Source organism: Calidris pugnax, unplaced genomic scaffold (assembly GCF_001431845.1).
Source record: "Calidris pugnax isolate Ruff unplaced genomic scaffold, ASM143184v1 scaffold24, whole genome shotgun sequence".
NCBI classification, from domain to species: Eukaryota; Metazoa; Chordata; class Aves; order Charadriiformes; family Scolopacidae; genus Calidris; species Calidris pugnax.
Window position 1 is genome coordinate 17,004,332 of NW_015090922.1, and position 24,354 is coordinate 17,028,685.

The window sequence follows — 24,354 nt, forward strand, 5'->3', positions numbered from 1 at the left end:
TCGCAGCTGCCCGAGACCTGCCAAAGGCAAGTGATATTAAAACAAAAATGGGAAGCATCTAAACTAGACCAACTGGTCCACTACAAGAGTAAGCTTACAGCCTGGCAACATGCTGCTTCAAACCCTCACCTGCCAAATTACATGAGCCAGTGCGGGAACATGCACTGACCTCAGCATCCCTGGCAGATGCACGTGAAACAGGTAGATTTCAAATAAGCCTCTTCCCTGCACCCCACAGCCGGCCTGAGCCCAGAGCCCATCCAAAGAGAGAAGCCTCTCCACCACATGGTTTAAGCTAAACCACCCCTTCCTCTTCCTCTCACTGGAGACCCAGGAGAGACTTGGGAGCTGCGGCAGAAGTATAGTTCAGGCTTCCATCACATGAAGCCACATTGACCCTATCCCAAGCTAATACAAGCTCAAAAAAAAAAAAAAAAAACAAAAAACCCCAAAACAATCAACAAAATAAACCTGAAAAGCAAAATCTGTTCCCTCACAACTGACTGTACAATCAGAATACATTCAGCTACTGCACCTCCCTAGGACTTATCTCTTGCTCCTAGGAGCTGCTATAGCCTGGTGATTTAGGCTTCCTCCTAAGAAATGGGAGCTATGGATGCAAGCTCTTTCAGACTCAATTATGATTAACTATGGAGTACAGTTCAACTCAACCTCAAGTATGCTCTTCACGAAGACACAGTATTGCCATCTAAAACAAATGGTTCGCTGGCATCTGAAGTCCCAGCTATCTGATGCACCCCCTCCACCGGTAACTCCAGCCTACCCTCCACCAAAGGCAGGTGGAAGAAGCTAAAAGATAAGGCGTGCTAAGAAAGATGATGAGAAAAGTGATCTCGCAGCTGCCCGAGACCTGCCAAAGGCAAGTGATATTAAAACAAAAATGGGAAGCATCTAAACTAGACCAACTGGTCCACTACAAGAGTAAGCTTACAGCCTGGCAACATGCTGCTTCAAACCCTCACCTGCCAAATTACATGAGCCAGTGCGGGAACATGCACTGACCTCAGCATCCCTGGCAGATGCACGTGAAACAGGTAGATTTCAAATAAGCCTCTTCCCTGCACCCCACAGCCGGCCTGAGCCCAGAGCCCATCCAAAGAGAGAAGCCTCTCCACCACATGGTTTAAGCTAAACCACCCCTTCCTCTTCCTCTCACTGGAGACCCAGGAGAGACTTGGGAGCTGCGGCAGAAGTATAGTTCAGGCTTCCATCACATGAAGCCACATTGACCCTATCCCAAGCTAATACAAGCTCAAAAAAAAAAAAAAAAACAACAAACCCCAAACAAAACCCAACAACAACAAACCTTAAAACAAACAGCCAAACATACGGAAAAATAAGGAAAACCACCCCAGGGGGAAGATGTTGGGCAAAGCACTAGCAGCCCCCTCCTTCCCCTCAGGTGACAGGGACGGGGAAGAGGTGTAGGGGCGGTGGAAACGCGCATCAAAATGGCGGCGGCAGAGCCCGCCTTCCCGCCGGCGGAAGCGGGAGTGACGGCAGCGACGGCGACGGCAAGATGGCGGCGCCCAGTCTGCTGCGCGGGGGTTTGAGGCGGTTGTTCACCGGGCTTTTCGGAAACGGTTGGGCCTCGCCGCCGACCCGAGCCCTCCGGGAGGGTGAGTCCGGGTTGTGGGCCGGGGCCTGGGGCAGTCCGGGGGCCGGGGCGGTGCCTGGGGCTGCCCCGAGCCCTGTTGCCTCACCGCGGTCGGGAGAGACGGTTGCGTTCACTGTATTTCACCCTCCCCCGAAAAATACTGGGTTTTTTTTAGACTGATTGAGCCTTATTTCCCCCTCTTATTTCTTTCTTTTTTTTCCTTACAGTCGTGGAGGTGACTGAAGGCAAGACGACCACAGTAAGTCCCTGCACCCCTTTTCCTCAACAGTTGTCCTTGCCCTTGCCCTTGCCCTCACTTCTCCCTCTTTCTGCCGCCCGTTGTGAGGGTGTGTCCCTGTCTGTCGTCCTCGTCCCCCCACCCAAAGGAAAAAAAGAAAAAAAGGGGCAAAAAGGTCACTTTTCAGCCTGAAGGACATTCCAGGGTAGGAGGGCAAAACCAAGGCAGGACTGCGTTGTGAGCACGGGTAACCCAGGGGAGGGTTTGGCTGCTAAAGGTCAGGGTTGTCACCCTGCTCCGATGATGCACCCTGTTCCCAACCCCTCACTCTACCCCTGGTAAAGTTAGAAGCCGTGAGCCGAGGCATTCAGGACCCAAAATACAACAGACAGTTCTTCAGATGAGTTTGTTTTTTAAAGTAGTGACACTTGGCATCATCTCAAGCGTGGGCCGGTGCGAAGGAGGTTTGCCCGATGCCTTTGTCACTTCACCCTGGGCCGGCAACATGATGTGGATGGCTCTGTGCCGGCTGCATGCCACGCACGTCGCTTGCTGTTGATCTGTGTTGTGTTTGTTAATCACTGTGTGTGACATGGTGACTGCGGGTGGTACAGAGCTTGCATTTTGTAATGTATTTGGTGGGAGAAAAACTTTAAGTGAAAGGGGTGTCATCAAAGGAATACCTTAAATGCTAAAGGGAAAGTGCTGCTGAAAATAAAACAGAAGTTCTGAAGTAACTGATAAACAAAAGCGTTTTCACAGCTACAGTTTAAGACAGAAAAGGAACGACCAAAGCAGTAGGATTAGAATTTTACTGAATTAACACCATCAGATCCATTGCACTTTATCAAGAGAACTGTCATTTTTTAGAAGCAGCACTGAAATTACAAGGGGGCAAGGGGAGGTTGCATTATTCTGCACACATTATATATGCCAGTGTTAGTCTATGCCTTGGCTGGAGACAGGTAGAACAGATACTTGGAAACGTGTAAATATGATGAGGAGAGTGGAGCAGGAATTGTTGGGGGTTAGCTACAAGACAGTGCACTAAATGCTAATCTATATACACATAAATAATAAGGAGGGGACAGACTTTTTTGCTTGCTAATGAAGCAGACAAAACCTCATGGTGCATGCCTTTGAAAATCTGAATTTCCTTCTTGTATTTATATCAGCGGACCTTGTCATGTTTGAAAGCTGAATGGAGCAGGTTACTTATTTTTTAGATATGTAATATCAAATAGAATATAGCAGTTGGCAAGAACTCTCTTAAGACTGTCCACAAAAAAAAGTTCAAGGTGTGACAGTAGGTGTGATAGAAAGTCTCTCTTTCTTCTCTTCAAGTGCCAGACTACTAATCTTTGCCCAGAGACCTGAAAAGAAGAACTTGCAAGCATGCCCTGAAGTTGTCTTGACCACAACATTGTATACTGTGGATTGCCATACTTTGCACACAGTTTCGATGGGGATGTAAATTATAATCACAGGGTCCCAATACGTAAACTGAGGCTTGAAGTGAAAAAGATATGCATTGCAGTAGCAGAGCCCTTTGGAAAAATAATTCTTCATGGCCCATTGTAGAAGCATAAGGCAGATTTGGATAGTTCTACTGTATAATATCCTAGCATCAGTCTAGGATCTGTCAATGCAAGAGGAAAATCTTGTAACAAATGGTGTAAATTGACTCAGCTAAAGGGCTGATACATCTGGTCACTCCATTTATCCTACCAACTCTATATCAGTCTTTTCTGAATCCATCTTTCTGTGCTTATCTTTCTACATGTCCTTGCTTTTCTCGGTATTGAAGAAAGTGTTTGACGTGAACCAGACGAATGAATCCCAAAGAAATCTGGATTTCATTGGTATACTGGAATGTAGAGCCCCTGTATTCCCTTTTAGTTCTCTAACAGAAGAATAATAACTGAGTGTGTTAAGAATGTGAAAGTCCTCAGTAGTTGGGGAATAATTGCCAAAAACTCTGCACTGAAATTTATCTCAAGAAAAATTGATATTGGTGTAGCATTTTGAGTCTTTGTTCATTTCCAAGATGGAATTACGGCCAAAGTACAGTCTGAAGCTACACTGGCAAGAATCTAGACCAGATACACTGGCTTCCCAGAAAATAACTTTACCAAGTAGTAGAAAATTAGATACTAGCCTATATTTTATACTCACAGTTACTTTTTTCAGTTTTGTAACCAAATAAACTACTTGCAACTACTTTGCAACTACTTGTCAGGGGAGGAATTTTACTTTAAAATAGAAAATATTCTCTCTTTGAGGTACCCACATGCTTGAACTACAAATAGCTTGTCTGTTTCCATTTGCCATCACTAGACAAGAAATACACAAATCTATGGTATGCAATAGTTGTGCAGCTCAGCTGGATGCCAGTGTCCCATGCACGCTTACAGAAAATGCCATGCTTTTCTCTTCCCAGGTTTTCAGGCACACAACCTGATGGTTCAGTCTAAATCACTCAGCTTTTTTCTTAAAAGTAACATTGCATTCCACTCAGGGTGTCTTTTTAAACTCTTTGGGCTGTCAGTTGGTGTTCAAAATCTGGTTTTAATATAAATTTGACCGGAGGAAACTTCCAAAATATTTTGGAGAAAAAAAAAGGCTTAGCTATACTGTTTTTTCTATCCATTGAGTTGCAATTTGAGATAGCTTTTGCTTCTATTCATAAATCCTCAAAAAAAGACAAGTGCGCATGTAGATAGACTTCATATTCCTAACGTATCTACATTTAGAAAACAAATTTCTCAAGTTCTTCCCACACACACCTTCTACATCTCTTTGCATGTTACTTTTGAGAAAACTTGAGTGTTAAATGTCGCCACTTTGTAGTGATACAGAAAAGATTCTAAAATGATCTCTTAAAGGAATTGTTCAGGGAATTTTGATAAAATATGCAATATTGGGCTATTTAAAAAAAATGGGGGAGGAGGGAGAAGGAAAGAAAACCACAAACCCACAGACACCTCCTAACAGTCTTGTCTTAAATTTAACTTTTACTGAGAATTTTCCCTGGTGGTGATTTATAATGTCATAAGCCCCTTCATGTTATGGTCCACAATGTGCATCTTCTATTCTGTTACATTCTCTTATTCCCAGAAAAAATGTGTTTTGAAGCCTTTGGCAAGAGGGCCACTACAATTTTAAGGTATAATGGTTCAAAGGAATGCTGCAGTAAATGGAATTCAGGGGACTACGGGAACTTCACACTGACAGTGAACTAGTTTACATTTAATACAGCATATTCAAGATTTTAGTAAATGGTTCTCTGTGTCCCTTGGATTTGTTCTTTTCCCCGTAGTCTGTGTATATCCAAAGTGCTTGGTATATCTATATAGAAGCGAGTTGAATAATGCAGATCCTGTTCCCCTTACATCTGTGCACTACTGGTCAACACGTTGTAGACTTGATGAAAAGTATTCCTCAAGTCACAGGTGCAGATAGAGGTCTGAGCTATGCCTGATGATTATATCCTTTCAATTGTGTCCTAGATTGAAGGGAGAATTATAGAGGATGCTGAAACACCAACTCCTCCAAACCCCTCTGGCCAGTGTCCCATCTGTCGCTGGAACCTGAAGCATAAGTACAATTATGTGGTAAGTTTAATAAAGGAGAGTTTCCCCATCCTCACAGCTAGATGAATGTTGCTCTCAGATCCACATACTGCACAACCTGCCCCTCTCATCTTTTGCTGGGTGTAGTAAAGATAGTTAACTCCATCTCTGCTTCTCTTTGGTATAACAATAGTACGTTGTAATTGTTTGCCTTGGCTGATGGTGTTCTTGGGGAAAAAGAAGGATGAGCTTATATCAAACAGGACATTTGGAATTATACTCATGGCTGTTTGATTTGAGAAGGCTTTTGTGTCCAGTGGCTATTCAGCATTGTGCTTCCAGGAGAATCAAACTGGAATGCAGCATTTAGTCTACTGATTCAGGCCTGTTCTAACTCATTGGGTCATTGTCCACTAAGGTAATTACCATTTTATCTAACTTTTAAAACTCTTGATGGGTATGGAGGAGAACATACGTGTTTACATCCCTTGCAACAGACAAAATAGGTTTGACTCATGCTTTTTCCAGGAAATGCCAATGAGAAGTTTATTAACTAATGAGGGGTTTACTAACACTAAATGTAGAAGATAGGAGGGAAATCCTGTAGTACTGTAAAACAAAAGCACAACAGGCAAGAACACTTTAGAATAAGTGTGAGATAGAAGATGCAGAATGTAACTTTACAAGAGGTCATTTAAACACAGAGTTTACAAAAGGACTAAGCGCCCATCTTGCAAACTAAAAACCCTGTACTGGAATTAGAAAAGAAGAAAACCAGACTGGAACATGCTGTTATTAAGATAAAGCAACAGAAAACTCAGAATAAGTTAATGCCAATAGGATTAGGGCGAGAGAGATACAAATGCATCTGGAGGAAAAGAAATCTTTGTGAGAAAGAAAGTCCATTAAGACTTAAGAGGAGAAGGGGACCACAAGCCATACTAGGTGCAGAATGACTAAGCTGCTTGCATGAAGTCCTAGCGCACACACAAAAGAAAAATCATGTTTTAATATCTAGGTAGTAATAGCAATCTTGTAAACATAAAACAACAAGAAAAGAACAGGTCCAGAAATAACTTAGGCATTGAACTAGGTACAGACCAGCAGGCGTGGATTGCATGTAGTCCCAAGATCTGAAGGGAATTAGTCAACAAATATATTACTTCACTTGCAGGATTTTTTTTAAGTGTGAAAAAAATCCTAAGGAATCACCAAATGGTTTGAAAATAGCAAGTGAAAAACTAAATAGTTGAGAGAGGAAGGAGAATGATGCTGATGATATCACTTGGTAAATCAAACATTGCAAATTTCCAAATAAAATAGTATCAACCAGGAGTAAAAACAAATAACCTGTTGGATAGGACTAATTATGACTCACAAATTATGAAGAACATGAGTACAGAAATAGTGCCAGACAAAATACACGCAACTACTCCAGGCAGGTGAAACAGATGTGAGATGTAAATGAAATATCAGTTTAGTGTGTTTCAATGCCTGTGTTGCATTAAGTTGTCTAGGATCTGAATGTTATCAGTGGTTCTCACTCAGGCTGGACGCAGTAATAAACATTGAAATAAGTTGGGGAAGGGAAATATTTAGCATTCTCTGGTCTGATTTCTCAACAATCTGGGAAAGCTAACAATACAGTGAGTTCGCAGATGATAATAAATTAGGACAAATTTCAAATACCATTAACGTATGGAAAACTACAAAAACAGATCGTGTTTGTTTTGTGTTGCCCATGTTTGAATGCAGTGATTTCTTGTAACTGTTTGCTTCTTCATGTTTGCTAAATTGCGTTGTGATCAAAACAGATCAATCACACTGGAAAATACTTTCTTAAGGTTAATAGAGTTTTATGTGCCTTTTAAATCTGAGGAGTCAACAGCATCATTAAACTGGATAGTTCTACAGATTTCCAGAAAGCTTTCCATGAGTCACACGTTAACAGTTCCAGAGAAACTATAAACAGATGCTCAGGGATAAAATGAGCCCTGGGAGCAGATTAAATTTTGGAAATTAATATGTAGACTTACTTTCTGCTGTTGTCTGTGGAAGAAAACTGTAGTTTGTAGAGATGGCAGTGTTATCAAGAACCAAAGAAGCAATATGATGCTGTAAAGCCTGAGTTCCAGGATAAGAAGTAGGCTGTTTGTCCCAACAATGTAAAGTGGGATTCATAGGTGTGTTTGTAGAGTGAACTAAGCTTACAGGTTTTCTTCCACACTTCAATTAAGTTTGATTCTTAGATCCTAATTCCTACTGTTCAGTATGGAGGCAGGAGAAGAACAATGTGAGGGGAGATCCTGCAGCCAGAGTCTTGAGAATCATTGCTGAGATCATTCCTAAGAAATTGTGATCCCAGGAGACAAACTATGAACTTGTCCATCCTGTCTATCATCCTAGTTTTTGAATGCATGTGCATTTGGCATATATATGTCCACTACTCCTGCTGTAGAAGAGAACCTGAACAAAAAGCTAAAGAGGACAGTGTGAACTGGTATTTCAGAATTGCAGAAGCTTCTTACCTCAGTATTTAGAAGCATTCCTCTGTGGGGCCGATGAGAACTAGGAGAAGTTTCAGTTCTGGGGTAGACCGCCTCTTCTGCTTGAATAAATCCCTTACATGTTTGAATGCTTTGTACCAGTCATGGATTTTCAGGCTTTTAAATGTTAAGGTGAATGAAATCTCCCTTTTCTGCACATAAGCGCTCCTTGCTATCTTTCTTTGTTGCAGCAGTGATGTGTAGCAGAATCTATAAATACTTAAAGTGCAGGCATTTAACTATGTGAGTAATTAAACAGTGGCACAATTTACTCACTGGTAGTTAATTGTCCTAAAAGTCTGTAAATTGAGAACGACTATTTTTGTTAAAGATACAGCCTAGTTCATACAGCATAACCTATAATCTGTGCTTGGTAAGAGATCAGAATAGATGGATCACAGTAGTTCCTTTGAGATTGATAAGCTGAGATCAGTCAGTTGCACAGAAGGGAAAGTGTGAGCTTTTTTGCTTGGGATGCTTGTAATTGGACTGAATGAGGCACTATGAAAAGGGAAGTGTTGAATTAGCCCCCGAGGGAGCTGAGTAATATGACCTCATAGGACTTTCCTTTTGTCATGTGCAACTAGCACAGTCTAAAGTAGTGGCATAATGAGTTACTTTGGCTGTCAGAGAACTGGGGGACCAATGTCTCCAAAGTTATTAATCAACCGAACAGGCATTGTGAGCACTAGCAGGTCATGATTCCAACCTGCCTCAGCTGTGGTGTGGAGGGCTGTAGTTGTCTTTGCCAGTTCAATTCTTAGTCTCTGCTGAGGCTCAGGATAACAGAGCCTAGGGTATAAATCCCTCCAATTTGTGGTCTGTGTCTGTCTGTCCATTGAAACTTAGACCTCAGTTGATTTTTTTTTTCGTATCCATTGGAGATAAAAAAAAATTTGTTTGGTCATTGTCAGGATGCAACTGGATTGAAACCTGCAATGCTGTTATGAAATGCCTGGAGAATGGTGTATAGCTCCCAGGAGTAAGGGAGAAAGGAAAAGCTAGACTCTTGTATAACTGGAAATAACGACTGGCAAACTTATCTGATACAGCCCAGTAGTAACTTGGCTACACAGACAGAACTCTTCTTGTGGTAAATGAAAGTTTTTAATGAATCGCATATCAAATATTCTGCATTTCAATGTGTCTGCAGACATTAAAATGCAGAGATGCCTCTGCATTCTGGTTGCCATCCATTCACAAGAACATGCTGTACATAGTGTTTCGTTTATCCAGCCCTTTATCCAGCCCTTTTAGAGGTGAAGGCTAAGCAAGTTTATCCAGCCCTTTTAGAGGTGAAGGCTAAACTTGTTTTTCGTTTTCCCCCTTATCCACTTCAAACATCATTAGTCTGAGTAGGCAGTAAATATGTCATCTTGCTTTGGCAGCAATTAGGGGAAACCAAACTGCAAGCTTTGCCTATTAGCCCTAGATTAATTCAATCCAAGTTGTTTTCATCAAATGCTGCAGATTACAGGGGTGGGAATCTGGATCCAGCCTCGTGGGAGCTGTCCAGTGATTAAAGCAAATCCGTGGTTACAGGCTTGGCTGTCCACTAGCACAAAATGTGAATTTCATGGAACATGACGGCACCATGAGAACTTGCCAGACATATTTTTTGCTTTGACCGCTCCACATACTTGTTCGCTTCCCTCCACAGCTGCCCATAAAGTTGGCTGTACCTGTCTGCTTTCTCCCTGTGGTAAGATGCATCTGTGCGAGTAATCTGGGAGAGGCACCTGGCCTCTTAACTGTGAGGATCTTCAGAAATGGACAAACCTTCTGTTGCATTTGCAGCATTTTAAGATAAACAGCGTGAGCGTAATTTAGAGCTACAGCACAGACATAGATGATTTCAGTTGAAAAATGATGGCCACACAAGGGTGTTGGTCAGTTGGTGACACTGTTGGTCAGAGATGATAACAGAGAACAGATTTTCCTGATTCTTTTTCCACAGGGGAAAAAAAGAAAGACTATTTTGCTTTGCTTCCCACCTCCCCCCTTTACATGGAAACACTTGATAACAAGCCTGTGACTCCATGAGGCGTGGTGGTAATACGAGAAATCACTTGGACCACACACACCCTTCACAAGAGCCTGTGGCCTACTTAGGCTTTTGCGGCTGCAAAGACTGGAACAGCCTCAAACTTGCCATCAGCTCCCTTTTTCCTCTTCCCCGCAGAGTAACGCAGCAGGCTAGTAGAAACGTCTAGAAAGTTTTTTCTCTTTCTAGGCACTTGGAGCTGGACAACCCCTTTTCACTTAGAGAAGTGGTATGTTTGTGCTAAATGGCAAATTGAGCTGTTGGTGATGTGAGAACTGGTTGGCTAAAGAAGAGGAAAAAGAGGGATGGAGTCTTGCTCTTGTTTCCTGAATTCAACCCAGTGCATTTCAGAAGTGGCCAAAAGTCGGTGCCCTTGGACTGTTCGGCTGGCCTCCGTCCAGTTTCCACCAACGCAGCTGGCACCAACTGGTCCCTTGGTTACTGTTCTCATTGGCAAGGCCATGTGTTAGCTGGGCTGAGGACCCTTCACTTCCGTTTTAACCATAGATGGCCTTCAAGGAGCTTGATTCTAGTTGCTCAGCTGTGCTTTTGGATACCACTTCACTCTGTATGCCAGTTGATAAGTCATTTTCTGTCAGTGAGAAGTTGCCCAACCTGCTGTGTTTTCAAAGGAACTGGATCTGAACATCAGTCTCAACACGTAATTGTAGACAAGCGGAGGTAGAAAGCAAGCCAGATAAGGGAAGAGGGAAATTGTGTGTCGTGATGATAATGATGGTGAGGTTGAAGGTGGGGAAGGAGGAAGGACAAAAACAAACCACAAAACAAACAGAAAAACTCAAAACTTTGACTGTAACACTTGTATGACAACATCTCTCTGAATCAGCCATTACCAGAAATGGCTGGTTACCATACTGAATTCCAGCAGCCTCCTTTAGAGCTGAGCTGCTGGATGTGTAATTCCTAGATAGCTAGGTTTTCTGAATATGCATTTTATATTCACTTGTTCGCTTTTGCAAGGGCGGTAAATGAAGCTAGGAATGCTCCAGGGAGCTCTTTGTAAAAGAGCAAAGATGGAGGGAGTGGGAGCAGGTCTGCAAATCTGTGAACAACAGGCAGAGTCAGGGTCACCCAATGTGAAAAACAACAAGTACTCTTTGTTCTCGCCTGTTGCCCTAGACAGAGGGGGTTGTACAGTGCTGACGTACCTGGTTTGAATTCTTGTTCTGACGGGGCGCTCACTGGCAGGTCCCTTCCAGCCTGCAGGCACCCTCCACGTGGTCCAGCTACCCCAACTATGAACGTGTTTACAACAGCGGTGGAGAAGTAAACTCTCAACCAGCAACAATCAACAGATGAGGGAAAAAAACAAGCACAGAGCCTCCAGAGGCCCTTTGGGCCAACTTATGCTCACGTCAGCATGTCAAGGGGGCCTGCCTATATTGCCCTGAGGGGTACATTTGCAGTGGTGCTATGTGTGGAAACAGAGAGCACGTATCCAAGTACTGGGCTGTTGTGCTGTGTACAGTTAATGGGACATTCATGCAACAGCTGTTGCTGCTGTGTTTAAAAATTTGTCATCCCAGCTCCGTGATACTATCTGATCCTAGAGATCCCCTTAATTTTGTTTTTATTAAGAATGCTTTACATTTCTAGAGCTTTTTATTGGAAAGGTCAACAGCAGTGTAATCTAAATGATTCTTGAATCACAGGCAAACCCTCAGCATGCTCTGAGTGCTCCTTCCATCCAGTGTGGCTGTAACAGCCCCACCTCATACACACACAAAGGACTGAAGACAGCAATTTATCCTAATAGGTCTTTCTCATTAGCACATGTTCTTTTCTTACAATAAGCTTCTTCGTGCAAGATCTTGGACCATTTCCCTGCTCTCCACTCCTCCAGAGAGACAAGAGGGAAGTTCCACCATGGGAAACTGGATAAAATTTGAGGAGTAGATAGCAGAGAACAATCATGCTCTGAGGGAACAAGGAGGGGGCCAGAGGTGATCTAACATATCTGTGACCTTTAGGATAGCAGCTGTGGTGGCATTTCAAGTTGTGTAAACACTGTCCATCTGCAGGTCTTGTGTAACTGTGTCTGAGTACCTAGGACACATTATCTTAGCTAAAATCTTGGAGCAAGCGACAGTGAAGTAGCAGGGATTGGAGCTGACATCATGTGTTTACACTAGTGAAGTCAGAGGAAGACTCAGACCATCTGAGTGACCTTACTGAGCTAAGCTGGCAGGCAGAGTGACAGCAAGCAAAAGCCACTTGTTGTCAAGCTGCAGCCAAAATGCACAGGAAGGAATCATTGTTTTCTTTTGAGTTCTGTACACAGCGCGAGGGTCAGCACGACACCTAAGAATCACAGCAGTTAAAGTAGCCGTAGCACTGATGGTTTTGCCCTTCTCTTGCTCCCTCAGGACGTCTTGCTGCTGAGTCAGTTTATCCGTTCTGATGGAGGGATGCTGCCACGAAGGATCACAGGCCTCTGTTTGGAGGAGCACAAGAAGGTTGCTGTCTGTGTGCAGATGGCTCACCGTGCAGGTACCTAGTTTCCTTCTGAGAACAAGCCCTTACTGTTGGCTACCCACAGAACCCCTTGAGAGGAGTGTCCTGCCCAATTAGCATAGATCATGGAGATGTTGTTGGCCGGTCACCCAGCAAACTCATTATGGTTCTAATGCTGGGACAGGATGATGGACCAGAGACTACTTATTCTGCTTTATATATGTCTTGGCTCCTGCCTTGGCAGGAGATGCTTATCCCTGTAGATGAGTCTACTGTTGCAGAAAGATCTGGGAAGTGTCTCGGTCTCTAGTAACTGATGATTAAATACCGGCTTCTGAAATTACTTGATTTAGCATAAACTTGACCTACCCTGTTAATAACATGCACCTGCCATCTGCCATGTGAAGACTTTTTTGCTTTCCCTGGGAGTGGAACCCAGGTTTGACAAAGTATTTTGCTGATCTTTATGCCTGGTTCATGAGTTGTATCCAAGTTAAATGGACTGAGAATTTTAATAGTCAGATTTTCATCTGGAGATGGAATCTAATTGGACAACAGTGCCCTCTGTCCTCTCAAAAAGCCTCTTCGGTGAAACCAAGTGGCTGTGTCTTTGGTGTGTACAGCAGAACCTCTTAGCTTCTCCTTGGTGGGTGGGCAGGTTCAGCAATGAGTGTACTTGAGTTTTTGCTGTGCTGTCCCAGCAGGGACATGGGTTGCCTGGCTTACAAAGTGTAACGTAACTTTTGGATGCTATAGAGGCAAGGAGGCACAGCAAAATATTCTCATGCTTTTCTTTTTCTGTTTCAGGTTTGTTGCCAAACCACAGGCCTCCACTTCCTGAAGGGCATATTCCCAAGAAACCCAAGCTCAACAGGTGAATAGTCTTGTCTTTCCACATCTCTCTTTTTCAGGAATAGACTGGAACAGGAAAAGCAGTTCCTTATAACTGGGTAAAATACGCTTTGGGCAACAGGGCTTATAAAGAGGACTCAGCATTTCGAAGCAGGAAGGTCTGTCATGATACTCTCCTGTCAAGTCTTTTAAGGACAAACCAGATCTCATTCAAACCATTTATCCACACAGGATTAAAACATGTTAGAGTCTGTCCTCCCTTCCTCAGCTGCACTTGCCTCCTCATCACTAGCACTCAGTAGGGCTGTCACAGGAGGATGCCACAGAGATGCAGTAGCATAACAGAGTAGTTAAGGTTGGAAGGGGTCTCTGAAAATTGTCTAGTCCAAGCCCCCTGCTCAGGCAGGTTACCCAGGGCTATGTTTTGAGTATCTCCAAGGATGGACCTTACACGGTTTCTCTGGGCAGCTTGTTTCAGAGAACCACCCACAGTGTTTTCTTACATTCAGACAGAATTTCTTGTGTTTTAATTTGTTCCCATTGCCTCTTGTCCTGTCACTGGGCACCACTGGGAAGAACCTCTTCACTCCTTGCCTTCAGGTATTTATAAACATTGTTAAGACCCTCCCTCAGTCTCCAGGCTGAGCAGTCCCTTCTTTCTTAGCCTTTTGGTGCCTGCCCCCCAACAGGAGAGTGCCCAGGAGGAGTACCAAAAGTGAGCAGGGGACTGAGCAGCCAGCAAGGGCCCATCACAAGCCTGTTCCTCTCTCCCCTAGCCCCATTTCCCCCAGCCAGCGATTCGCCCTCAGCTTGCCCTTCCTGTTCAACAGGGTCTCTTCCCCCTCCCTGGCCTGAGTGGCCCCTGGCCTTTGGTGGGCGAAGGAAAAGCCTGCAGCCGCCTCCTGCACTGTGCTGGGCGCTCGGAGGTGCTAATCCCCTGTTTATGACCTCACACTCTGTTTCCATGGGGATGTCAGAGCGGTTTATGAACCTCGCATTAGCAAGCCGTGGGGTTACCAGAGGCCATGGGGCTGTTGCTGGGAGAGCTTAGGCTGCAGGGCTGGGGGCGGCCAAACACTCCTGCATTTCGGGTCTGACTCTGCAGTGGAGATTTGAGGCAAGTTCTTGGAAATAACCGCTTTGATACTGGCAGGCTGCATGCTTGGTATCCGTGAGGATCAAATTAGAGCATTCTACATTTGATGCAGCCCTGTAGCCATCAGGTACAATTCTGAAAATGGCTTCCTTCCTATGTCTTACAAGTCTTTGGGATTCTTTAGTAGCTGTGTCTAACTAGCAGCTGTGGGGTGGAGCACATTATCTAGTCAGCATTCACATAGCAACTCTGCATAGCAGGTTGAGACAGGAAATGGTAAATCCTATATCTCGCTGGAAACACACCAGGACTCCAGATCTAATGCCTCAATACATATAAATTGTTCCATAGATTTTTAGGGAGAACAAAGAACAGATACCTTCGGATACATTCTACATGAAAGTAGGTGTGCTACAGCTCTAAAATTAAGAGATCTAAATCGCAGATTAGTACCCAAGCCCTTCCTATTGCATTGCTTATTCCCTCCCTACACCACCCTTGTTTTTCTCCTCTCACCAAGGGAACGTAGCAGGGTGGAAGCAGAGTTTAGAAAAAGAGAGCAGAGCTATTCCTGAGGAGGTGGAACAGCACTGAAATAGCAGATTTTGGGTTCTGGGTGGAGACAAGAGAATGAAATAAAGAAGTCAGATTGAAAGTTGTGGTAGTGGGGCTGGAACTAAACAAGTGAGTCCAGAGCCAGGATAGTGTGCAGGGGTACTTCAGGAGTGCTCCCTTGATCCTTCACAGTATTATCTTCTCAGCCTGCTGGAAGGGGAAAGCTCTGTGTGTTGGAGCCATGTGAAATCTTGGCCATTGTACTTCTGTGAGAGTTCTGACTGTGTGTACCTCCACCTGTGCTTCCTGCATTGCTCTCTGGAACAGTGGCTGGCACCACATAAGGCAAGAGAGATAAATTGCTTCCTTCCTCTAGCCTGAAGGGAGGACTGAAGGGTACCCGCATGCTGAAGACATGCGACCAGTACTTAATTTAGGAATGAAGCCAGAGCTCTTATCACAAGTTTCCCACAAAAATGAATTGTTCAAGCTTACCTTTTCTTTGCCCCTGTACTTGTTTCTGAAGCTTTATGTAAGTCTGTAGTAATTTGGGAAGCGCTCAACCAGTGGTGCTGCCAAATGCAAGTGAGCTGGCAGGGGAAGACAGGGGCAGAATTGGGCTGGGACTTTTGAGTGGAACAAGCTGCCTTGTTCAGTGCCATAAGAACACAACAGATCATCCTCTAATCCTGTCTAGTGTGTAATATCAGGGCTGTGCGCTAACTTAGTCTGTCCTTTCACTGCGTTTGTGTTTGCTGGATTTTTAAGTATCAGTCTATGAAGGGATGAACAGGATGTACAGAGAACCTGTCATAGCAGACAGTACATCACACAGTTAAGTGATGTTTTCCAAATCCTCGAGCTTCATCTTTTCTTGAGATCACTGTATTCGCTGCTCTAGTCGTCTTCACCTGCCTGCTTAAATGAGAGGTAACAGTGCCTTTTTGCACTGCTGCTGTAGCCCTGGGAATGCCAGTGCAGAGAAACTGAGGTGCTTCATAATATGCTTGGGTCCCTTGTTAAATGTCTTCCAAGACAAGAACACAGGTAATGTACAGTCCATAACATCAGTGTAAACCAGTCCTTGTGCTCTACAGCTCTGCCTGCAGTGATGGCTTTTTTCCATCCTCCACCAGTGGGTCTACTCTGAGTGTGATGTTGAAATACGCTTTTCTGCACCCCATCCCCACCAAAGTAACCCTCACCAGCCACACTTCAGAAGCAGACTGAAGCGCGCATGTTGTAGATGCTGGAGCTATGGAATTGCCATCAGCTGCTTGAGGGACCTTTAACCTGATCTGTGAAGTAACCAGGGATCCTGGCACAGCAGCTTGCCCATTGCTGTGCATTGATGGTGAAAGGTGAAAGAGGCATCACTTTCTTGGCTCTTCAGCAGTGTGGTCCTCCTTGGTCAAAAGAAAGTAGTCATGCGGAAACAAGCCAGCAAACAGATGGAGACAAACTTGCATCAGGGCTGGAAGCTGAGATGGGTAGTTCTCACAGGTGGGCTAGTAGTATCCAGTAAACTGAGAATTTAGTCCATTCCCAGTTACGTGTCCTCCATTCCTGCTGTCTCTCCTTGGTGCTCATCTCCACTTACTCTGTTGCCATCAGGAGCTTGCATTGCACATGGAAGAAAGCTTAGCATACAGAAGACACAGTTCCTGCTACACTGTTCTAAAATAGGAAGTTGCAAAATGAAAAGAATAGACAGAGCACAAGAGGTGTATAGTAATAAGCTTTGCCCTGCTGAAGGACAGCATTTCTCTCTTATCTGTACTTTTGTGTGCTCACCCCTTCTGCCCTGAAATTCCTCTCATTGCCCCCCTGTAAGCAGTCTGTTGTCTAACTCTTCACTCTGAATTGAGAAATCTTTCACTCTTTTTAGAGGAGGGACTTCTGAGAAGTCATTCTCTACTCCAGATGTTACCCCACATACTTCCATGAGAACTGCCATCTGAGGACAGAAAATCTTACACTGAGTGGAAGAATGTTTTTCTGATGGTAAAGCTCTTGACATTAGTCTACACCATCAGCTGCTAGAGTGATAGGACTGAAAAGAAAGCCTAAGAGAACCTTAGGGATTGATTCCACTCATACCTCCTGAGATCAAAGAAGATTGATTCTGGGGAGTGTAACTTGAAGTGGGAGTGGGAGCGGGAGCCCAGCACCCCTACCATAATACAGACCTAAGCATTTGCTTACTGTGTGTAGACTTTGTGGATGTTCAGTAGACTCAGAGCAGCAACCCCTGCCTGGCAGAAACCTGGCTGCTTACTCCATTTGGATGAGCAATCCCTTTCATTTCTCTCCAGTCTTACAAAGTTCTGGTTGATGCTCCCTTTGGTCAGGCTTCTTCCAAGGTTGTGTCAGTATTTTTTGAGAGCAGCTTCATCTGCTGCCAGAAGAGGGACAAATCAGCCTGATGAAAAGCTGCTTTGTCTCTGCCCTTTGCCCCTGAGGTGATGTACAGGCCAGCTGCATAGGAGGAGCTCTATGGCTCCTGGGCAAAAGTGCTAAGGAAGTACGTAAAGAAGGGCTAAGGAGTTGTGTTAATGTATACTTTTGAGAGCACCAGAAAAGCTGCTCCTCAGCTTTTCCTTGACTGTACTTGTGGCTATCTTGGCCAGAATGTTTAGGCTGTGTGAGGGTCACCTTGCTTAAAGTGAGCCTGCTTCAAATACAAAGTGTCTGGCATGCACCAGCTATCACCTGTGGAGATTAAAATGTAACATTCCACCATATGGAACCATCAGCAACCTGCCTTGTTTTAACAAGGGTCAGGGGTGCTGCCTTGCTGTTGACCGAGTGATGCAAAGTATGGATTTATCATCCAGAACCCTTCTGCCTTCTCTGCCCCTCCAGAAGGTGCTCTTCTGGTGCTTACTTGATGTTTTCCAAAAAGCAGAATCCCTGCTGTATTTTCTGAGGTGGTTAAATCTGGGGCACGTAGAAGGGAATGTCCAAAGTTCACACAATGGAGACACAATAAAACCACTGCTACTGATCCTGTTTCTGCTACTGGATTGCAAGAGGCAGAGCAGAATGCTTTGGGAAGTTGTGGGCTGCAGATCCTGCCTGGTTCTTGGTCATTCAGCTGTCTAGCACACTATAGGATCACCCATCCAGCATGTAATGTAATGTAGAGGAGGAGATTGGGAACTGCAGAAGAAGGTATAACATGAAAGTGAAAAGGCCAGATTGAGCCAAACTGTGGTCATGGGGGTGGTAGGAAACATGTGAGAACACCTTGTGGTCAGAATTCAACTGGGGAGCCCTCCACAGCTCTCTTTTCTTCCCCCTGCAGTTGGGACACTGTCTAGGTGCGACTTAATATGGTATTTTTCATTTCTTGGACTTCAGTTCTTTGCCTTCTTGCTTTCTGCCTGATCTGTTTTTGACAGCAATAGCTCATGAATGTTATCACTTAACTGCTTTACTAGTTACGGATGCTTTTGCAGCAATATGGCTATTGGAGTACCCATGCTGTCCTTAAGCTCTTGAGTCTACCGTCCTCCCCCTCTCTTTCATATCACTTGTCTGCAGAACTTGGACGTGGAAAAACAATGAAGTTTACCCCTGTCAATGCAGAATTACTCCCTACAGTTAATTTTCTCATGTTTGGCCCAGTCTGGGGCTTTCAGTGTTTCCAAGGGATGATTCCACAAGCAAATTTGCCTTGCAGCCAAGGATTGTTCCCTCATCCTCAGCCTGAATTCTCCCTTTCATAACTTCCTGCTGTTATTTCTGCATCCGTTTGTGCTTCAGCCTGGCATGTTCCAGTTAAGTGCTACAGAAACAAAATATTTTCACTAGCCCATGAGGCCAAGGAAGTTCTCAGGGATTTCACCAGCACCATGCAGAGTGACAGACTGTTCTCGTATTCCAAAGCCGTGTGTGTAACGCCACCACACACCAGAACGATTTGGGAAACTGTCAAGCACAGCTGCGGGTCAAACTTCTATGCTTGCTTTCAGGAATGGAAACCTGAATAGCTCAGCAGTTTTCTTTCCAGCATGAAGGTTGTTGCATGGATAGCGTGGACTAACACTCTGTCCAGAACAGTCAGTCAGTTCAGGCCAGCATCTAGATGCTGTCATAATATGAATATAGCACTGATTTTCTTTTGGCAGGTCCAAAGTATTGGTTAAAGCACAATAGTGAAGTTGTTCCCTTTCCAAAAGGTCTGAGGGATGTCACAGGTTCCCTGTGTCTGGGCTCTGTGAGCAAGAGGTGCTGTACATCATGGAGTGCATGATTTTGAGTGCTCAGCTGCCACTCCATTTTCAACTTTCTACTGGAAGAACAGAACTTGGCACAGATAATATCCAAGTCAATCCCTCCTCCATCACCTGAACTGAAGAAGTTGCTATGTGTTAGGAAAGAGGCAGGTTCCATGTGAATTTCTCGTGAGTTACAAAGTTCTCAGGCTCTGTGGACACCTTTCATCCCTGGAAGCAGAATCTGGTTTCACTGCTATCAGCATGTCACTCCAGCAGCATGTGGTTTCTCTCATCTGGATGGAACTGTGCTGTGCGTAGCACACAAATTCAAAAGCAAAGAGCCAGAGTGGCTGCAGGTGAGCAAAGCCAAGAGGTGTCATGGGAAGGGATGTGGCAGGGAGGAAGCAGTCTTGCCAGCACTTTGATCGAGTGCTTCCTGCAGGCTGTAGCCCTCTGCCTTCTGCTCTTAATCCAAACAACAGACAGATTGAAAAAGTTCTGTGAGGGTTCAGAAGTTCAGCCTTGAACTGCACCAACATGGCCTTTGCTTGGGCTGCGTGCAGGACTAGTTGCCCCATGGGTAGGTCATTTCCCTTCCCCAGCACATGGAAGCCCTGTGCCTACTCCTAGGTGTTTAGCGGCAGCCTCTGAGTGGGAAGGCCTGCTCACTGAATAAAATCCACGGAAACAGACTTCCATGTGCTACAGAGATTTTAGGCGAGTGCAAGGACTGCAGGTGACTAACCGCAGTTCTTTCCATCCTGTTTATGTCTGGCCTTTCCCATCAGGGGAATCACGTCAGGGTTCCCATCGTGCTTTATCCAAACTAGTCATTTGTGCAGCTGGAGTCTAGGGATTCTTGATGTTGACCAGGATCCTACCGTACTCAAGAGGGCAAGCAGAGCCCCGTGGTGAGTTGCCAGTCCCCAAATCAGCAGTTCTGTCCCGCTTTGTCCAGGGTGAGAGCTTTGCACACTGAGATAACAGGTTAGGAGGCTGCGGACCAGCTGCATTTGGCATCCATGTGGAGCCTCTGTCCTGACAACCCTCAACTAGTTGAGAAAATTCAGACCATCTGCCAGTGTGTGTTTGTACATTATTGTAAAAACTCCTCAAGACAAACTGTGTGGTTGGATACAATGGAAAGTTGGGTGACTTGGCTAGAAAAGCGGGTATGCTACCTTAAATGCAGAAAAGTCCTCTGTGCTGGGCTTTGAAGCTCTCGCCTGTGAGTTTTGTGGATTGTCCTTACTCTCAGGAAAAGAAAAAAAAAATTTTGTGAAACAGTAGGAACTGGGGTTAGTCAAAGAGGAAAAGGAACTTTGTAGAGTGGCTGCTCCCAGGCATCAGGCTTTTGCCACTGCTGAATCAAGGTAAAAAAAAAAAAAAAAAAGGCAGCAAACAAAATAGGACAAGTTTGAGTTTGGGACAAAGCAAGTATTAAAAGCGCTAAAAGCAAATGTGCTCCAGGAAGGGAAAGCGTCCAAATGTCTGTTTCAGCTAACAATGAAAAGCCCCAGCCTGCAGTCCCCAAAGGAAGCCAAAAGCCTGGACCAGAGGGCTGGATTAGACCTGCTCAAAAGAGAAATAACAAAAGCTTTAAAATCAGGCCATTACTAAATCCTCCTTCCTATGCAGAATTGGGGTGTGCACTTCCAGCCCCCACACAGAAACAGAGGGATTTCTTAAAAAGCCACTGTCTGTCTAAACCTGCACACAGCATTGATGTGTATCTCACATTCACACATTCACTCCTCTCCCAGTGAGATCATTTATTATCACGGGAGCACTTTCCCGTAATCATGTGGACACGTGACCAGAACTGCTGCATTAAAACAGTTTGGGATTTTTTTTTCCTCCTTCGCTGTAAGCACAGTCTTGCAATATCAAAACTTGTGCTACAGACCTCCCCTGCAGCAAAGGGAATGTGAAAAGAAGGACTTGACCTTGTGTGCCCATCAAATACCCCTACAGCTTCTCCCAAAGGAGCTGCTTTGCCACAGTTCTTTGCCAGATTCTGAACTGTGGACCTGTGTTTGGACTCTCTGAACTCCCTTTGCATGGAAATTAGAGACAGGAGAGTCTCTCCTACTTCCTGTCCTGATGCTGTTATGTAAGGGATTCCACTAATGCACTAGCATAACATTAAAGGTCAGAAGAGACCAATTTAATGCACACACAGGAGAAAAAAGTGGCTGGATCTTGCTCTGCACCGTCTCCCAAATCCCTCTTGCTTGTTGCTTCTAGATGTCTTAACTATCATAAACTCATCAAAGCGAAAGTAAAGCATTTTGAAAGTGGCTTCATGTTAGTGGCACGAACCTCCAAATGTGATTATTTTTTCACTTTATGCTGTTTGGGATTGCTGCGAAAGAAAAGCGCTAGGAAAACGGACTGCTGTTATATACTCTATAGCTGCCTGGCATAGCAAGCTTGCTTTGTAGTTCTCAGGAATGTGCCAAATGCCTTCAGACAAATGCATTACATGGTCTCTGTCCAAAGTTCTTAATATCTCAAATTTGCACGATGCAAATAGAAGGTAACAAAGCTGTTTGGGGAGAGGATGACTGATTGAGGTTATATTAAGACCATGGGATTACTCAACAGAGGCATGCAAACATCGCTGGACAAAGTTTATCAGTCTGTTCCAAATTCTAATTTGTTGGAGCATTGTTTGTGCAGATTATGCTAGGGTTTTACTTTGAATCTTTATTGTCTGAAAAGACTCCTCTTTCTCTAAGGACCTCTATTCCCTTCTCTACTGGTAGCAAAAGATTTAAAGCCTAACAAAACTCCAGGGCCACCCAGCCACAGGGTAAGATTTCCAGTAACTGATTCTGGATCTGAAATCCCCTGCCTGTTTGCAAAGCCAAGTCTAAAACTTCAAATGTTAAAAAGCAGAGGATATTTGCCACACGTTGCTCTTCACAGAGGTTTGTAGTTGTGATGATAATTCCATTCTAGTACCTCTTATATTGTAGGTTCTGACTTCCTGCACCAGCAAGCTACAATAGAGAGATATACAGAGAATACTAAAGCAAATTTGGACATCTGAAAATACAAGACTAGGCCAGAAACCCATCCCATGCAGAAGAACTTACCAATTACCCACTGAGAGAAAACAAATCCTGTTTCAGAGACACTATTTCTCACAGAGTTTAGCCTTTGTAATTAGTTTGCCTTATTGAGGCCAGCTGTTGAAGTAACACCTGCCATAGAGGCTGGATGCATTCAGTCTTGGACATGGTTGCAATGAAGGGATTTGGCGCTCCAGTTTAGCCACAGGTGGACAACTTGCCGGCAGCCTTGAGACTACACCTGATTTGTTTTGGGAGACTGGAAGTCAAGCAGGTAGCAGTGGGTTCAGTACAGAGGCACAGCTTAGAAGTTCCAAGCCAAACAAAAATTCCTTTCCCGAGATACCTCCTGAATTAAGGGGGCTCTGCTAACAATTATCCCTTTTATAAAGAGGCATGTGGGGAGGCAAAGGCTACATACAGTGCCTGCTTCTGCTTCAGTCAGAACCTTTTCTCACTGAACAGTCTCAAACTGCAATGCGTTTGTGTTGTTTTGACAGGTATCTGACCCGCTGGTCCGTCAAATCTGCAAAGCCCATCTGGAAGAGGGGCCCTAAGTGGTGCAAAGTACCCATGCCAGTCGGACACCCTTTGCTGAAGGATAATGTCAAATATACACACAAGCCTCTCTATTTAAACCATTAGTGGCCAGAACTGGCATACTAAGTAAGCACAACTGTTTTCCACTGTTCTGCTTTTTTTTTTTGCAAGTTTGTCAATGTCTCCAATTTCATTATTCCAAAACTGTCATTAGTACTCTATATTGTCTCCAGTGAATGATCTGCGATCTGCTCCTCTAGGAGAACACAAGGTTCAGCAAACCAAACTTCAGTGCGCAGAATTATTTGGAGAAAGCAGGGGGCAAAGACTTCTACCTCAAAGCCAGAAAGGATCTGAAGGCCTCTGTTTCATTATGGTCCACAACTGGGTTTGGAAAAGGATTTTTCCTTCTTTTTCCAGTAATGAATGGTGATTCCCCATTAATGTGTGTTTCAACTCAGATTTGCCTCATTTGGGTTTTTGTACCTGTGACACTGATGGAAGAAAAATATCTCCTGCAGTAACAGAAATTGTTAGTGACTACTGAAATTATTTTTTTTATAATCTGTACTACCTATAATTTGCAGCAGAACACATGTGGCAGTGGCAGACTGGCATGTGTGCATATTACATGTCCCCTTAAGGATTTCTGGCTTGTGCTTCACTCCCGGATCTAGCAAATACAGAATGTTGACATCCTTGGTGACTTGGCCTGTTCTTTCCCCTTGCAAATACAGTTGCTACAAGCCTTCCATGTCACTGCTATGGCTGCTTCCTGGGAGAGTTTGGGACTGAGAGATGTGCATCATTTTCCATCCTCTAACTAAAAGGTGACACCATTTCTCTCCCTGTACAGTGCACGTATGCACCTTCCACCTACTGACCACTGCTGCTTGAGAAGCGCTGCTTATGGGCCTGGTATGAAAGGCTCGTTACATTTATCAGGGTTATTATCGCTTTGGTTCCACTTCTGTGACATTTTTCTGGGGGCTACAAATGAACACAGCTTTTGTATGTACTACTGTGCCGCTTAACCTTATTTACCGCTTTCATCAGAATCATACGCTAATACCTATCGGCATGGACAGAAGCGAAGGGTAAGGATAAACCCTATTACCCAGGAAATCAAATTAGATTATAATGGTTCTCTTTAGCCTTACTTTGTGAAATGGAAGCCCTGCATTCAGCTCCTGGAGCTGGCCAAGATCTTTTTGCTTTGGGAGACAGAGCCAAGACTTCATTAACTACGGAGATAAAATCTCTGGCTGACCGTCTCCATTTTATGAAGCTTTGAAACGAACAGCCCTTCAGAAAGGAAAAGATTTTTCTTTCTTCTACGTGCAGAAGTTACTATGTCTTCTAGCCCAGATAGCTCTGCTCAGTGAGTTTTTCTAATGGAAAAGTCACTGGATTAAACAGTTGCCTTGTGATGAACCTGAATAAGCACCACATGATGCCCACAGTTCATTTTTTTCTACAGTTTAATGCCTACAGCTGGAAAGACCCCTCTAACTTTGG

The 24,354-nt window shown here is 44.3% G+C and overlaps 1 protein-coding gene across 3 annotated transcripts; it reads left to right on the plus strand.

Annotated features, from left to right (window-relative positions):
- Positions 1-1,523: 1,523 nt before the first annotated feature.
- On the plus strand, positions 1,524-23,854 carry MRPS18A (mitochondrial ribosomal protein S18A). Of its 3 annotated transcripts, none has more exons than XM_014951139.1 (7): positions 1,524-1,640; positions 1,846-1,877; positions 5,366-5,470; positions 12,406-12,529; positions 13,301-13,367; positions 22,797-22,962; positions 23,070-23,854. In XM_014951139.1, the coding sequence occupies exons 1-6, from the start codon at positions 1,541-1,543 to the stop codon at positions 22,939-22,941; spliced, it is 573 nt and encodes a 190-aa protein (XP_014806625.1). In that variant the 5' UTR covers positions 1,524-1,540; the 3' UTR covers positions 22,942-22,962; positions 23,070-23,854. The 3 variants fall into 3 exon arrangements, with proteins under 3 accessions (XP_014806625.1, XP_014806626.1, XP_014806624.1); XM_014951140.1 differs by having other exon boundaries at positions 23,097-23,854; XM_014951138.1 differs by having other exon boundaries at positions 22,797-23,854.
- Positions 23,855-24,354: the final 500 nt, after the last annotated feature.